Source organism: Tiliqua scincoides, chromosome 1 (assembly GCF_035046505.1).
Source record: "Tiliqua scincoides isolate rTilSci1 chromosome 1, rTilSci1.hap2, whole genome shotgun sequence".
In the NCBI taxonomy this organism is placed as follows: domain Eukaryota; kingdom Metazoa; phylum Chordata; class Lepidosauria; order Squamata; family Scincidae; genus Tiliqua; species Tiliqua scincoides.
The window spans coordinates 280,258,354-280,274,414 of NC_089821.1; the positions used below are offsets into that span (position 1 = coordinate 280,258,354).

A 16,061-nucleotide genomic window follows, 5' to 3' on the forward strand; every position below is an offset into this window, starting at 1 on the left:
ATAATAGCGGTATCAAACATAAGGCCTGGGGGCCGGATGTGGTTCGCGGAAGCTTTTAATTTGGCCCTCAGGCTCTCAGCTGCTGAGCAGTGCCAAGGCATTACTGCTGAAAGGGCAGGGCACATGAAAATTGGGCTCTGCAATATCTTGAAATACAATCAAGATTTGCATATTTTCTCTTCTGCCATTTGCAGCTAATGAGTTTCCAAATGAGAAAAAAGTTCTTAAAAAAGGTTGTGACCTTTTTAATGACATCACTTCCTGCCTAATGACATCACCTCTGGCCTTCAGTAGGCATCATGAATGCTATTCGGCCGGCTGAATGAAATTAGTTTGACACCCCTGCTTTATAGTAATGGTGATCTTTATGCATCATGGTAGTAATGGTGATCTTTATGCATCATGGTAGCCTTGCTTGGAGAACAGGGAGTTTATGGGTGTGAAAGACATCTCTTTCATGATGCTTTATGCACCTACTATTTCATGAGAAGATGTGCAACTACCATTCCCCCCGCCCCCCATACACACATACTCTGATTGCTTCCACACTAGGCCTTTCCTCTGAAATTATTATCCTTTGTTTACTTGCTTTTTATGGAGAATCCAGAAGGTACTGTTGCCAGCTCATGCTCACTGTATTTCAATGTTTTCTATGTAGTCTTGTCAAATTTTTCTCAGACCTGGCCAGTAACGCGGCTGTGCTAGTTTGTCCAGTGTGGACTAAGTGCTATGGAGGCTTCGAAGCACAGCTGTCCCTTTATTTAAAAGCTTCCTGTTTGTAGGTTTTCTTGTTTCCTGTTCAGTGCAGCTGTGGAATTAGTGATGAATTGCTCACTAATCAGTCAGCTTCTCTTCATCACCTTTTTTGGGGGGAGGGCATTCATGACCAATTTCCTTGCATTCTTTTCTGTAATCCTCCAGTGTCCTGAACAGGAAGCAATGAACAATTGTGCATGAACAGTAATAAAATGAACGTGACCTATGAGGTTGTTGATTTTCACTAATGCTGCAACAGTCCTTGGTGAATGGAGCTTACTTGTGCACAAACATTAAGTTCCTAGTGCACCTTCTTTATACGTACATTTGGACTTTTCTGATTAAGTAAAAATCTGAAAAATTTCGAGGGAAGCTCAAGGAGTTTGCTAGAATGAGTGTAAGTTCTCAGTAGTTGCTTCCCCGTGTGTCAGGACCCACTAGGTGGGTCACAAGTCAATTTCAGGTGGGTCTCCATTCATTTCAAAATTTTACTTTTACTTTATTAGACTTGATACTACCATGGTATGTGACTGCATTTGGGGAAATTTTTACAGATTTGTACTTTTAATAGGCTACTATATAACATATATATGTTATGTATAACATAGTATAACATATATATGTTATACTATATAACATATATATATATATATATGTTTTTAACAATGATAGTGAATGGGACTTACTCCTGGGTAAATGTGGGCAGGATTGCAACCTAGGATTATTAAAAATTTTCCTGCTTGTTGATGACACTTCCATTCATGACATCACTTCCGGTGGGTCCTGACAGATTCTCATTCAAAAAAGTGGGTCCCAGTGCTAAATGTGTTGGTACTGCTGATCTGGAGCATTTAGTTAGCCTTGTTGAAATACATGGTTGATCAGGACCCTTCAGATGTGCATCAGGCAAAATATGGTTGCATCTCATTGCACCAGAATGGTCCACATTAACAAGGGAATGCTTCCTGGAGAAAAATAATAGTAGATGGTAAAAAGAGTTTCTTTCTCAGTGGCATGGCCCCTACAGTGTGCTGCCTTTATGATTGCTCTTAGTTATAATCATAGGAACTGGAACACATGGAGAAAATCAGCATATTTATAAGAGGGCCAGTTTAAGGGTTCAACTCCAGGGTGGCCCTCAAAACTTCAAGGCACCTCATACCACCAAAAATCCCCCTTAGGATAGGCTGTGCCAAGTGCCATAGCCGTCCAAACACCTGTGACCATTCGGTTACTCACTCAAATCTTGGGTTGCCATACAGAGCACCAGCGCAAACATATTTTGTTCTGCTCTGCTGAACAATAAATTCTACCAGACGTAATCAGGGAGAAAGGCCATATAATCAGGGAGAAAGGCCAATAACATGCTTTCTTTAACATCTGCAAGCCATGTGCATGCAATAACATGAGCAAGCCAAGCAAATCAGCAGGCCCCGATTGCCACAGGGTGTCTGGTTTCTAATTAAAAATCCCCATCACCTCCTGATCCCCAGGGGTAATTCAGAGACTACAATGAGGGCGTTTTCCTTGGCCTCACCTGGCAATCCTCTTCACACAGGGGTGCTAATCCCCCAACCTCAAATTCCTATTGGTGTATCTTCTCACCGATCTTCCCCCTTTGGCAAGAGATTGCTAATCTCCTGTACACCTGGATGCCTCCCCTTTCATTGTTGCTTCAAAAGGTCTGTCCGGAAGATTGCTTTGGCTCTGAAGACATATGTATGTGCGTGAGTGTGTGAGTATATGTGTGTGGTATAAAAAGGGGTTGGGGTTGCAGCTTAAACCTTGCAGATGCGGGGAGGAAGAGAGAGAGAGGGAAGGAGCGAGCAACATACATCAGAGACCACACATCACAGCCACAGGTAAGAAGGTAGGGTTGCTGCTCTCTCTTCCCTTGCTATTTAACTCTTCTGATAGAGTCTCTCTCTCTCTCTCTCTCTCTCTCTCTCTCTCTCTCTCTCTCTCTCTCTGCAACAAGCCAGGCAGTGTTTCAAAAGCTCCCTTCCTTGCCAGGTGAATTTTATTTACATTTCTCACTTTTTTTTTTTTAATCTATCAACCTGGAGAGAAAACAGAAACACATATAAGAGTGGAGTGCCTGAGATCTTGAGGACGGCAGGAGGTGCAGTGAGGGAGAAACAGTGTGTTCACCTGTTGGGAGCAGGACACACAGAGTTGACAGTACAGGGCTTGACTGTCGGTTAGAAGGGGAACACTCACAGCAAACTGCTGATGAGGAGGAAGTGAGATAGCCTTTCTTGGGGTAGTGTTAAGGAGATGCTGGACAAGGAGGATGCTGGAGGTGGTGGGCATTTTGCCTCTGAGTGAGGGGTTGGATCCAACGACCCACTGAGTCCCATGCAAGTTCAGTTATTTAGAGGGCATATTCAGTGGATACCATTTACTGGGAAGTTCTCCGGCACACCCTCCCTTGAAAAGAAACCAGGCTCTTGCACAGCTCCCTTTCTTTCATTTCAGCAGGGAATATGTAACAAAACTTCCCAGTCCATGGCACCAAAAATGAATCGACCTCTTCATGTATGTTTTTTGTGCAAGCCATCTGAGCCTTTAGACAGTCTGTGCTGTTTTCCTTGTCCACAAGGACGAATGAGAATGCAAAACCCAAGGCAGTTGTAATTAAGGAGAAATTAATTTGGAATCACAGAGGGTGATGTTTCATTATTCTCTGCGTTGTTGCAATTTGATGCAGTTACGCCTTTTTAAATAAGCAGACCTCTCCCCACCCAACTCCTAAGGAGATAAAATGCTAAGAAAAGCACTTGTTTTTAAATGCAACTTTGAATGGTTGCGCATTGCCTGCAACTAGGGGGAATAATAAAACTTCAGTAAAACTTCTGTGATGATGCTTAATTTGCTTGGAGGAAGTGCAGCCACTTCACAGGTCTGTGAGCAAGAGAAAAGACACAAGACGGAGCTTGAAGGGGTTGTATGCGATGGTGGAGAGAGTGTGCCAGTTTTTGAGCCAGATATGTGGTAGTTTAGGGCTCTATAGCACTGTCGGACAAGTCACAATCCAAATCTGGCATTGCACAGCAGGAGTGGGAAATACAGTCTCTTATGGTAGAAATGTTGACTGTGCTGATTCAAAGGAACAGCTGTTGCAGAAAGACGAGGAGGAGAGGGAGAAGTAGAACTAGCCCAAGATATTTTAGGAAGAAAATCCAAATGACACCCTTTTTCTACTAAGTACAGCCAACACAAGTCCTTGGGATGTTTTTGCACAGGCTTCCCTGAAATGAGCGGGAGTGCCTGTTCATTTCAAGGAGGCTTGCGTGGAGAATGCCCCACTGAATTGTGCCTTTGGGGCTGTTCACTCTGCCAGTCTTAATGGCCTTGAAAATGTGTTGTCCACGGGGCCACTCAATCTTGTTCCAGGGTAAGAGGTTCGCCACACTTCCAAGGAAGCAATTTGGAGGGTGGCAGGGCTAACCCCCATTCAGACCTTCGACCTTTGAAGATATTCTGCTTAGCCTTCCCAACTGCAATACATTTCCTCCAACTTCCCTTCTTTATGTTCACATGACAAAGTCCCAACCTGTGTCAAGATGCGGGTCTTTGCCACCATATCATTTCCAAAGTTTTCTGTAAAATCTGCCTGCTAACGGTAAGCCATCTCCGCTCCATACTGCAGAGCCTGCACCAGGTTGCATCTGCTAACTCTTCCTCTTGGCTCTTCCCAGGGCAACATGATACAGCCATCTTGCTGAGCCTTAGACGGTCTAGCGCCATGGAGACTGCCTGGGAAGAACTCCAGTCCAGCACATCACCTTGAGTTTCCCGATTGCTCTGTTCTATAGAGCTTCATACTGTAGTTTGGGAAAAGCTCAAAGTAGCTCCCTTGAATGCAACTGGCACCTCTGCTACTGATGTGCACCCAATTTGTGAGGACATATGGGAAAGTCGCTATGATGAGAAACACACTACTAGTCCCAGGGTTCGAGCAGACTGGAAGTTGCTTTTAAAGATCTTTAGAAAAAATGAAAGTTTGATTGCTTACCCACAACTTCGAGTCCTTGAAAAAGGAGGAGGAGGGGACGACTCAGTCCAAAGCTACTTCTCCCTCTCAGCAATAGCCCACCATTCAAGAATATTCTTTTGCTTTCTTTCTCTCTCATGCCCCTGATTTTGGTGTGAAATTGACTGGACCAGAAGTTCTCCAGGTTTGGTCTCTAGGTTTGGTCTAGTCAGTTTTGCCATTTCTTTGGCTTATATGAGATGAGCAGTTACAGGAAGGAAGGAACACAGGAAGGATGTCTTTTGCCCCTGCAGCCAGATTCCCACTTCTCCCAGTACAGGGGAAGGAGGAGATGAAATGGGTGTACCTTTACAGTAAAAGAAGCACCTGCCCTAGATGACTTGAGAAATATCAGTTGTGATATTTCATTTGTGAACAACAATTATCTTTAGTAATGGACTGGCTCCAGCTTTGGGGGGCAGGGCGGTTGGGTGAATTTTTTCCTCTCATGTGGCATTGCCTCCTTCTCCTGGCTGGCTGGCTGCCAGGGCAAGAGAGAGAGAGAGAAAGTGGCAAGAAGGAGGTGCAGCCATCACCACCACCTTCTCTGGGAGAGGAGAGGCTGGAAAATAAAGGGCCAGTAGCCCGAGAGGGCTACTTGAACATGCTCCAGATGCCATGGAGATGCTAAGAGGGCTGGAGTGAAATGTGACCAATAATTATCCCTAATAACAGGACTGGTGCTGGACCCTCAGCATCTGCCCAAGGATGCTGAACATAAACACCAGTCCTCTTAACATCTCCATGACACCTGGAGAGTGTTCAAAGTGATGCAGATACCTTATTTCTATACTCCTTGCAACAGTCGATTAAGGTAAGTGGTATCCCCTGCGAGGCATGTCTGGGCAGCAGGGAGGGGCATGACCCTGCCAGTTGGCTAGGTGGCAGCTCACGTGGCCCTGCCAATCAGCTCAGTGGCAAAGTAACAACCAATGATGCCTTTGGCTGCCTTATTCTCTGCTTTGCAGGATGAGTGGCAGCTGGCCACTAGAGCATGGGGCTGTACTAGGCCCATTAAAGAGCTCCCCCAGAGGCATGGGGATGGAGAGGAAGTAGGTACGTGGGGCCAGAGGGTGGGCAATGAGGCCAGCAGCAGAGGAACAGGAGAAGCCAGGGACGAAATGAGAAAGACAGGGGGGTCCAGTAGGGACGAAGGAGGAGGAGGAACCAACTGGGCTCAGTAGAGGGGGTAAGAGATGGATGAAGAGCTGGGGAGGAGGTAGCAGGAGAGGGACAAGTCTCTTGGGAGAAGCCAAGCCTTGCTGGAAGGCCTATAACAGCATGGGATAAAGTCCACTGTGAGGTCCCCCACAATCCAGTCTGGCCCATTTTTTCCTCAGGGAAGGGGCCAAAATAGCCCCCATCCCTAGTAGGGGTTGGACAGAACTGTTCTCCCATCAGGCAACCTGGGGCAAGCAAGGACTGCCACATAAGGTGCTCAGTGGCCCAGATAAGGGAAGCAGGATGTAGCGGAAGGGGTGAGGTTAACTGGGAGGGGGCCAACCCCTTTCCCTGTTTCTCTGGGCCCCAGTGAAACAGACTGAATAGCATGGAACATCTGGCCTGGTAGGCCTTTAGGCCTTGGGGTGGAGTTTCCACTCTGGGAGAGGACTGGCAGTCAGCATCACTATCCCTGCAACACAGATGGCACTGAGGCGAAGAGAACAGCTGTTTGCTGAAGGCACCTGTATGACCGGAGCTCTGAAGCAGGCACTCCCCCTTGGCTCACAGACTTGGGTCTCTCTTTTGCTCAACATGGCTGCCATCTCTCTGTCTCTTTAGGTCCCTGGAACATCCACCTGAAGATGCTGGGTCCCCAGAGGAGCAACCTTTGGGCCATGCTGGGAGTCCTGCTCTTCTGCACAGCAGGAGGAGTTCGTGGCCATTGTCTGGAGAGTGGTTGGTGCAGGGACATGGACACAGAAGCTGAGGTCAGGGTAAGTGGCCTCTTCCTTGTGAAGAAGCAGCTTGAGCTGGGAGGGGGGTGGAGGGGGAGGCATGGGACACATGGTCACTCCATGGCTTGAGAGACAGGGCAGATCCAAGAGAAAAGCCGCCTTCTCACCTGGGTTAACAGGCTGACAGAATTCACTCTCATTGGCTTAGATGGCTTTAGAAGGGGATTGAACAGAGGGGGGGGGGGTCTGCTCAGGGATGGCCCTGCCTTCAAGTCAGCTGGACAGCTCCTTCCAGATGGCAGGCAGCAGATTGGTGGAGGATTCCCCCCACCCTGTTCCTGCCCACCCACCTGCCAGCTCCTCTGGCCTGACCCCCAGTTCTGCCTAGCTGCCCCATCCTGCTCTTGTGCACTTCACTGGCACAGGGTGTGTGAAGTATGTGGGGCCATTTTGGAAAGCAGAATTGCCCAAGCCCCTCCTGGGCCTATTAACTGTGCTAGCTAAGTGGAACTTTCATGGTCAGAGGCAAACTACCTCTGCAGACCATGTGCTGGGTTCCATGTGGAGTGGTGGTGGTGGTGGGGGGGGGGTGAATGCCTTCTGGGCCAAGCGCTGGATGAAATGGAGCTTTGTTCTAAACCCTCAGGGTTCTTTTTACATTCCGATCTGCTGCCAGAGACTCAATTGCATGGCACTTGACACTGGCACACCTTGGAGGTCACCTAGTCCAATCCCTTGCTCAGTGCAAGCAACTGCAACATGTGGCCACCCAGCCTTTCCTTGAAACCTTCTAATGAGGGAGAGCCCACGGCTTTAGAAGAGAGGCTGTTCCAGTGGTAGACAGTCCTTACAGTCAAAACATTATTTGTAATCTCCAGCGTAATTGAGTTCCCTATCAACTCAACCCATTGGCTATAGCCATGCCTTCAGGAACCACAGAGAGTAAGTCCACTCCTTCTTTTGTGCAACAGCCTGTGCCAACTAGAGTCTCTTCCTTGTCCCCCTAGGTGGGTAGTTGCACATTAAAAGAGTTGTGGAGTGACATGACTGGGGAAGGGGAATGGGGAGGAGTCAGCGAGCCTGACGCTTGGGTATCGTGCTTATGAGTTATTTACTGAGGTTCTCAAAGAGGATCAGTTCATATAGCAGAAAATAGGGTGGCAACCACAACCCTGGGGTGTTACTTCAGCTTTATTCATGGTGCCAGTAGATCCATCTAAGTGAAGGCTTGACATCCCCATGGGGCAAGGGCTATGGGGAGAACAACGAGCCCAGGCCACCTGCTGCTGCAGGAACAGGGAGGGGTCTCAGTGGCCCAATTCTCCCAATCATGGGGCACCAGGTGGAGGCCCTTGCAGCCCCAGTCTCCCCTGTCAATCCTGGTTCCTTTCTTGTCTTCTTTCCAGACTCCTGACTATCTTCATTGCTGTTCTCTGAGTCTGTTCCAGATTGTCAATATCCTTCTTAAAACATGGTCCCCAAAACTGAATGCAGTATTCCAAGTGAAGTCTGACTAGTGAGAATAGAATGATTACTCTTGTGATTGGACTCTGAACCAGGGATGGAAACTCGAGTTAAGTGACTTCAGTCAGAGTTGCAAAAACATGTGTTTTTCGCAGACTTGTGCAGACTCGAGTCATGTGTGTCAAAGACTCAGGCAAAGACTTGAGTCTGGGCTACTGACTCAGAATGCACCATGGATTTGGGCATCTTAAGTCACCCAGAAACAGCTTTGAGGTGCTGCTTGCATACTCTGATGTCGCGTCACTTCTGTGTCGCCTGAAAGACCTCATGCGGTGATTCGTAAGCCGGGCATTCAGATCTTCACGAGCAACAGCAACCAGCAGCAGGTTACATTATGTTCAGTCAGGAGGCAGAGACAGGGGCTGGGAGTGGAGGGAAGTGGTTAATTTTTTTTGTTTGATTTTTAGGGTGTTGGGTTGCAGAAGTAAGTAGTTGAGTGCTGCATGTGTCCAGAACACAAAAGGTACTTCTTCTGGTCCCTCAAGCTATCCATTGGATAGAGGATTGTTGCAAACTTAGGGGGGGTTGGGGTGCTCAGAGTTCTTGGTTCTCAAACCCTAAAGCCCTCAAGGCCCCCCCTGTTCAGTAGTACTGCCACCACCCTGTATGTGCCAGTGCTTCAGTCCAGGGACACTGAGACCCTTTAGGCTTAACTCTATCCCTTGCAGGCACTGAGCTCTTTCTCCAATTAACTCCTCAAGTTACTAGACCTCAATGAGCACTTGGTAGCTTGCTGAACGGCTAGGCAGGATTTTGAAACTTTGTCCCCAACAGACAATGAAACAACTTGGTAAAAGAGATTTTAGTTTATTAAGTACAAAAGGTCACATAAGGCAGCAAATGCTAGAGGCATAAACATCTAGGAAACATATCAGCAATAAAATAATAACGCTAGCTGGCTATCTCTATTAATCCCTATCTCTCACCGGAGTCAGCTTCTCTTGTAGATCTCTTAGCTCCAGGCTACCTGTGAGGCCAGATGCCCATGGTGGACAATGGAGCTCACAGCGTGCAGGATGTTGCACCCAAAAACTCTGCCCAAGAAGCCCCGGACACACCCCTTGGGGCACTCATTATTATACTTCTTATGCTAATAGTGCTGAGGTGACTTCATACTTATTTAGATTGTCCAATCAGAAACTTTTAAGGACAGAACCTTCTCGGCTTGGGTCTGGTTGCCCACCTAGTTCTTACCCTTCCCAACTGGAGATCCATAGCTGCATTCCATTCCACTTGATCAGGTGCCCCTCCGTCTACTGAGGTGTTAAACATTCCAATGGGTTGTAATTCTTGTTGTCTGTCCTTTCTGGCCAGCAAAGGAGACAACAATCTTTTTGTTTGTTTACTCACATTCTTGCAGCTGGGAACTGCTAGCCACTTCTCCGTTACTGACTTAGTTTGGTTCAGGCTTCACATGCTAACCTAGGCCTAAACTGTACATATTCATGACAAGGATGTATCCTGATTTTATGTCTCTGAGAGAGGGAGGAGGGGGAGAGAAGGTACCTTATGAGGGAGTTCTGAGTGAACTGCAAAGAGGAGTAGGTGGGTCATAAGCTAGTCTCCCATCTGCTGCGGGTGAGCGACATGACATGTCCCACCAGCCCATGACCCACTCCTGTCCCCTTGCTCGTATTGCCTCCCGTCTCCTCCTACCTTGTCGAGCTGAGATGTGTCGTCCTTCCCTCCTTGTAGGTCCACTTGTGCCGGTGATGTGAAGAAGGGGTGGGTTTTGTTGTGGCTGCAGATTGAACGGAAGGAACCAATCAGCATGTTCTGCACTGCTGCCTTCACTTGAAGAACAGCATGGCTTTTGTTTATTGATGGGATGGGTGGGGACATGAGGGAAGTGTTTAAAGAGAACTCTGACACACGCACACTCCCTGGCAGTAGCTCTGTTTTTCTCACGGAGCTGTGGCTGACTTTTTTTAAAGAAAAGACTTGGGACTCAAAGCCAGAAGGCCAGATGCAAGGGAGGGCACTAGGATGAGGTCTCTTGTTATCTGGTGTGCTCCCTGGGGCATTTGGTGGGCCGCTGTGAGATACAGGAAGCTGGACGAGATGGGCCTATGGCCTGATCCAGTGGGGCTGTTCTTATGTTCTTAAAGCTCCCCAAAGCTCTCTGGGCAACTTGGAAAGTCTGCCTTTTAGGATTTGTTTTTGCATCGAGTAAAAGGGGGTGAAGTTTCATGACTTGAGTCAAGTGAAACCGCGCTAGGTTTGTCCTCCTCTGCTCTGTACTTAGTTAACACAGCTCAGCATTAGCTTTTCTTGCACCTGCATAACACTGCTGGCTCATGTTCAATTTGCTGCCCATGAAGACACCGAGATCCTTTTAACTCCTGCTGCTGCCAAGCCAGGCCTCCTCCATTGTGCCTCTGATTTTTTTTGTATCTGCATGCATACTTTACATTTGCTTCTGTTGAACGTCTTCATGTTCCTACAGGCCCATGATCAAGACTGTCATAGTCCTTTTGAATCCTGGTTCTGTCTTTCAGAGTGTTAACTATTCCTCCCAGCCTGGACTCTTGCAGTTTTAATGTATCTTTCTGTCCCCTCATCCAGATCATTTATAAAAATGTTGAACAGTACAGGGCCCAATTCTGTTGCACTCCACTTTTTACACCACTTGCTAACCCCTGCCAGTGCACGCAGTCCACAGCCACAACATCCATGACAGACAGCCTGCCTCTGTGCCAAAAGTCTCGTGGTCTCTTGAGATTCTTTAACTGGAGCTGGCTTGGGACTACATATATCCCGCAAATCTGTGTTCTATCTGTAAGAGATAATGATTGTTATTGTCACATTCCTACCCTTCTTCAAAAGAGCCCAGGACAATTTACATGGTTTCTCTTCTCTACTTTATCATCACAAAATTCTTCTGAGGTAGATTAGGCTAAGAGTGGAAGCCGGGGTGGCCCAGAGTAAGCCCATGAACATCCTAGCAGTGTGGGGATTTGAACCCGGATCTTCTAGGTCTTCGTCACTGGCAATGTACCTGCAGTTTCTTTTATTCAGCCTGTGCTCTGCTGAGCTGCCTTCCTAAGGACAACATTTTGGCTCACCAGGGTTGGTGGAGGGGTGGCAACAGATGGAAGGGTGCAGGAGAACAAAAGGCATTTGCAGGCAATGCTTCCTGCTTACCCAGAGAATAGAAGCTGGAACATCCTACACATGCCTCTGGTTTGCTGAGGTACCTGGAAGCTGATTAGAAGCTGCTTAGACAGCTGTGGTTTCCTTTGTGCTGTTCCACCCTTTATGCTGAGGGCAGGGAAATGCAGCACTCAGCTGGGCAGTGCTGAGGGAAGGTCCTGGACAGACCTGGGACAGCCAATCGAAGAAGGGGAATTTCTTCCATTCAGCAGGAATAGAAATTGGTGTCCTAGTTAAATTGCTGGGGAATTGCTTTGGGAATCTGGGTGTGAAATGAAAGTTAGTGGAGACTTACTTGAGAATCTATTACTGGGGGCTTGGGACCCATACCCAACCTCTGCCTTGAACTTGGTTGGTGGTCCTGGGCAGCAACATGCCTCCATTTTCAAAAGTGACCAGCTAAATGCCTACGAGAAGTTCATATAAGGGCAAGCAGCATTTCCCAGCAGGCGTATTCACAGGTCTTTTGAAGATGGGTCAAGCTGTCTTGGAAAGCTGACCTTAGTTGCCAACAACTGAGCATCCAGCACAGAAAGGAAGGGGGGACTCAGCACTACCTGGAGCTGGCAGGTCTGTTTGGATGTGCAAGGGCTTTGGTTCTTGGTCCTAGTAACCTTTCTTCCCCTTCCCCTTTCCGCTCTGCAGGAGTGTCTCAAGGCCTGCCAAATGGGCCTCTCCGATGAGTCCCCTGTGTATCCTGGCAATGGCCACATGCAGCCTCTCTCGGAGAATATTCAGAAGTATGTCATGAGTCATTTTCGCTGGAACCAGTTTGGCAAGAGCAGTGGCAACAGCAGTGCCTTGGGCAAGAAGAGAGAAGAGCTGCTCAGGGACTCCACTGGGGGCACCTTTCCGGTTTCTTCACAAGCCCAAGATGCTTGGGATGGCAACCAAGAGTCCCTGGAAAGGCAAGAAGCCAAACGGTCATATGCCATGGAGCACTTCCGATGGGGGAAGCCTGTAGGCCGGAAGAGGCGACCTGTCAAGGTTTACCAGAACGAGATGGAGGAGGAGTCCTCAGAGAACTATCCCCAGGAGTTCAGACGAGATCTTTCCTGGGAAAAGGACTACCCTGAGCTCAGCTCCCCAGAAGAAAAGAAGAGTGGTGAAGCAATGATGGCCGATGAGGAGGAGCAACCAGAAGCTAGCAAGAAGGACGGCACTTTGTATAAGATGCGCCACTTTCGGTGGAATGCCCCACCCAAGGACAAGCGCTATGGGGGGTTTATGACATCAGAACGCAGCCATATGCCCCTAGTGACTCTTTTTAAGAATGCCATCATCAAATCAGCCTATAAAAAAGGCCAATAAGAGTGAGGGGTTCAGGGGCCAATCCATGGGAGAGACCCTGGGTAGATTTCTCTGACACACAATGTTTCATTTAGATACAATTAATGATGATCATTCATTTGCATTGTTCTTACTTATTATTAACTAAGGAACTCATTGCTTAGGATACGTTTGCATTCTGGTACTTAATGTCCAAATAATGGGGGGAGGAAGTGATGAATGTTCAGCTTATATTTGTTGTGTACATGTAGGACAGCAGACAGAAGAGCAAAGGGTGTAGCTATCTTTCAGGAGGACAGAGTATTTTCATATTTAAACTAGCTGTACAATACTGTAAATGAAAGGATTAAAGATATAAAATAATTATACTGATGATAATTATAATAATACATCTTTTGCAAGCTACATGGGTCTCTGAGGTGTCTTTGAGGGCAAGTGGCGTGATGAGCCTATCACCTTTCTTTCCCACTCTTGCACATTGGGGGAAAGGGATGCTGACCAAAAACAGCATTTGAAGCCAAATGTTGCACTGAATGAACAGCGAACAGGAAAAATTGTAGACGATCCCGCACTCAGTTGAATGAACATTCTGTATACTTGCACCAGTATACTGTACACTTTCCAACCAGAATTGGCTTCCTGAGTGACTTACAATTATAAAACCAAACAAAGTTATACATGCAGGTGGGGTCAGTCTGTTCTAGCATGTGGCAATAAAGAGATCAGATTCCAGGCTCTTCCCTTGATATATTGGGAGCAGAAGGACCTGTAGGCGGGCTGAAGAGGTGACTGATGGTAAAGAAGCCAGCCCCCAGGAATCAATGCCCTTGCCAGCAAGAGACACTACAGGGACTTTGCTGGAGCAAGGACTGCTCCCAACCCACTTTTTGGAACATGTGAGGCCAGCATAAACAGGTGTCCTAGAACATGTGTCATATGTTGTCCTTTCTAATGAGACCTAAAATTCTCTTGCTCACTGCTTGGAGTAAGTCCAAAGTGGGGGTGTCAAACTCATTTCATACAGTAGGCTGAACAGCATTCATGGCACCTGCTGATGGCTGGAAGTGATGTCATTAAGCAGGAAGTAAAGTCATTAAGTTGGTGACAACCAGAAATAAGCATCCCTCCCCCAACTTAGGAACTCATTAGCTACAAATGACAGAAGAGAAAAATATACAAATCTTGATCATATTTTCAAGACAGCACTGAAAGGGTGACTTACATGATAATTGTGCTCTGCTAGCTCTACCTTTTCAGCAGTGCTACTTCTGCCAGTGTGACACCTCCCCCCTCAGCAGCTGTGAGCAGCTGATGGTGGTACTGGGAGAGCCCAACTATAACACGGGCCACATAAAGAGTTTCCACAGGCCTTATGTCTGACACCCTTGGCTGAAAGTTTTCACTGCACACATTGCCAGGTTGAGGCTTGCAAATAGTGTGGAGCCCTATCACTTTCTCCAGACAGACCTGTGCCCCTCCATATTTTGTGGCTTCTCTTTACTCCTTCTTGCTGGCAATGTGAAATTCGGGATGGTGTAATGGTTCAGGAGTTGAACTTGCACCTGGAAGATGCAGGTTCAATTCTCTGCTCAGCTATGAAGCTTCCCGGGTGACCTTGGACCAGTCACCTCGCAGCTTCACGTACCTCCCAGAGTTGTTGTGGAAGGGAGGAAATGTACACCACCCTGCGCTCCTTAGAGGGAAGGTGGTATACAAATGCAAAAAATAAATAAATAGATGGAGTCAACCAGTGCAAGTGCCAGATTGCTGGGGAGGCCAGGCATAAAGCTCTGCTCCTGCCCTTTCCTGCTTGCCCCCTGATGGCACATTGCCCCCTAGGTGCCACGACAGCTGCCATCAGTATGGAGGGTTCAGAGGTGAACCAGGTCAGATGGGGCCCAAGTTTTACAGCACCTGCTGGGGAGCACGGTAAGGCGGGAGCAATATGCTTTTCGCTGGAATAAGTGGGAAGCAGATCACTGTGACTTGCACTGGAGGCATGTCAGAGGGAGGCAGTAGTGGCAGACTTGGGGTAATAGGCACCCTGAATTCATCAGCCGCAGACCCCTCATGATCAGCCACCAATATAACCTGCATCAGCTGGTCTCATGTAATGGGCTGACAATGGGTTCACCTAGCTAATTAGAACAGATTCCAATCACCTTTCTCATATCTGCTGCTGGAGACAAGAAGTGGTTATGAAGATGCCTGAACCTGAGCACCTGGAAAGAGGGATGCTGCATTAGGAGGTGGTGAGTAACTGGACTGTGAAAAGGCAGTCCTTGCTAGGCACTAAACAAGCAGCCTTTTGTTCTTGAACTGGGCCTGGTAGTGTCCTAATCTTTAGAATGTTCGTGGCTTATAATGTATAACTTTTTAACTGAGTCTAACCCTTTCCCTGAATGAATGGATGACGAACAGCCCAGTCCTACTGAAACTCACACACAGCAATGCAGCTGTGCTGGCACAGCCTTTGCTGCATTCTGCAGAGAAGTTTGGCTGCTGGAGGTCTCCTCAGGGTAAGGGCACATTTGTCCCCTTGCCCAGGCATAAGCTGAACAGCCACTATGGTTCTACTCGGAGTGGTGCCAGTGATATCACTGACACAAGTCTGTGTTGACCCATGCGGGTGGATCAGGCCTGGGAAGGGGGTTTGGATTTGGTGGGCACTGCCACCACCAAACCCACCCCTTCCCAGGTCTGATTCACCCCTTCCCCTCCCTGTTCTGCCCACCCCCGGACAACAAGTGAGGTTGTTGTTGCAGACTTTGCTCTCAAACCCTCATGTTCACCTTAGAAAACTGTTGGGGTTTTAAACACTGATAACCAGGGATGTACCATGATGTTCTGTGCTAGTGAGGCATGGAGTCCAGTGACCAGGAAGTGATATAAAACTTCTGGGTCATGCAGAGTGTATGAATGCAAATGGAACTTAGTTCTGGTCACATCTGGAGCTTTTCTGAAGGAGCTCAGTTCTGGGTAGTCCAGGAGTTCAGGTGAGGCTCTGCCTGATCTGCCTCCAATGACCACATGTCCCTGCTGAAACTCCTCACTGAAAAGGTTCATGCCCCCAAGCCTAACTGGTCCCTTTGGCTGGCCTTTTCCCCACTACTCTGGCAGTGTCCCCCTCATTAGCCACCAGCTACCATTTTAATGTTCCAGAATGTCCCCCAAGAAGGATAGTGTCATTACAGTAGATCATTCGACTGGTTAAAACATAGGAATAGTTAATTAAAAATGGGGTAAGGGGGGAAAAAAACACACAAGCAGGCTGACAAAACAATGAGGGTACTGGATGTGCCCAGGTGTGGATCTCAGAAAAAGCATAGCAAGCAATTACATGCATCAAAACAATTCCCTTATGCATCCAGCAAATTTTCAAGATTCAACAGAACAGAGTGAGG

The 16,061-nt window shown here is 47.6% G+C and overlaps 1 protein-coding gene across 1 annotated transcript; it reads left to right on the forward strand.

Annotated features, from left to right (window-relative positions):
* Positions 1-6,597: 6,597 nt before the first annotated feature.
* Positions 6,598-12,678, forward strand: POMC (proopiomelanocortin). Its single transcript, XM_066611987.1, has 2 exons — positions 6,598-6,729; positions 12,013-12,678. Exons 1-2 carry the CDS (start codon positions 6,598-6,600, stop codon positions 12,676-12,678), a joined length of 798 nt encoding a protein of 265 aa, XP_066468084.1.
* The last annotated feature ends 3,383 nt before the right edge of the window (positions 12,679-16,061 follow it).

Coding starts and splice junctions, on each gene's coding strand:
- POMC (XM_066611987.1), top strand. CDS start 6,598: ATGCTGGGTCCCCAGAGGAGCAACCTTTGGGCCATGCTGGGAGTCCTG. Junction 6,730..12,012: donor ACACAGAAGCTGAGGTCAGG/GTAAGTGGCCTC, acceptor TCCGCTCTGCAG/GAGTGTCTCAAGGCCTGCCA.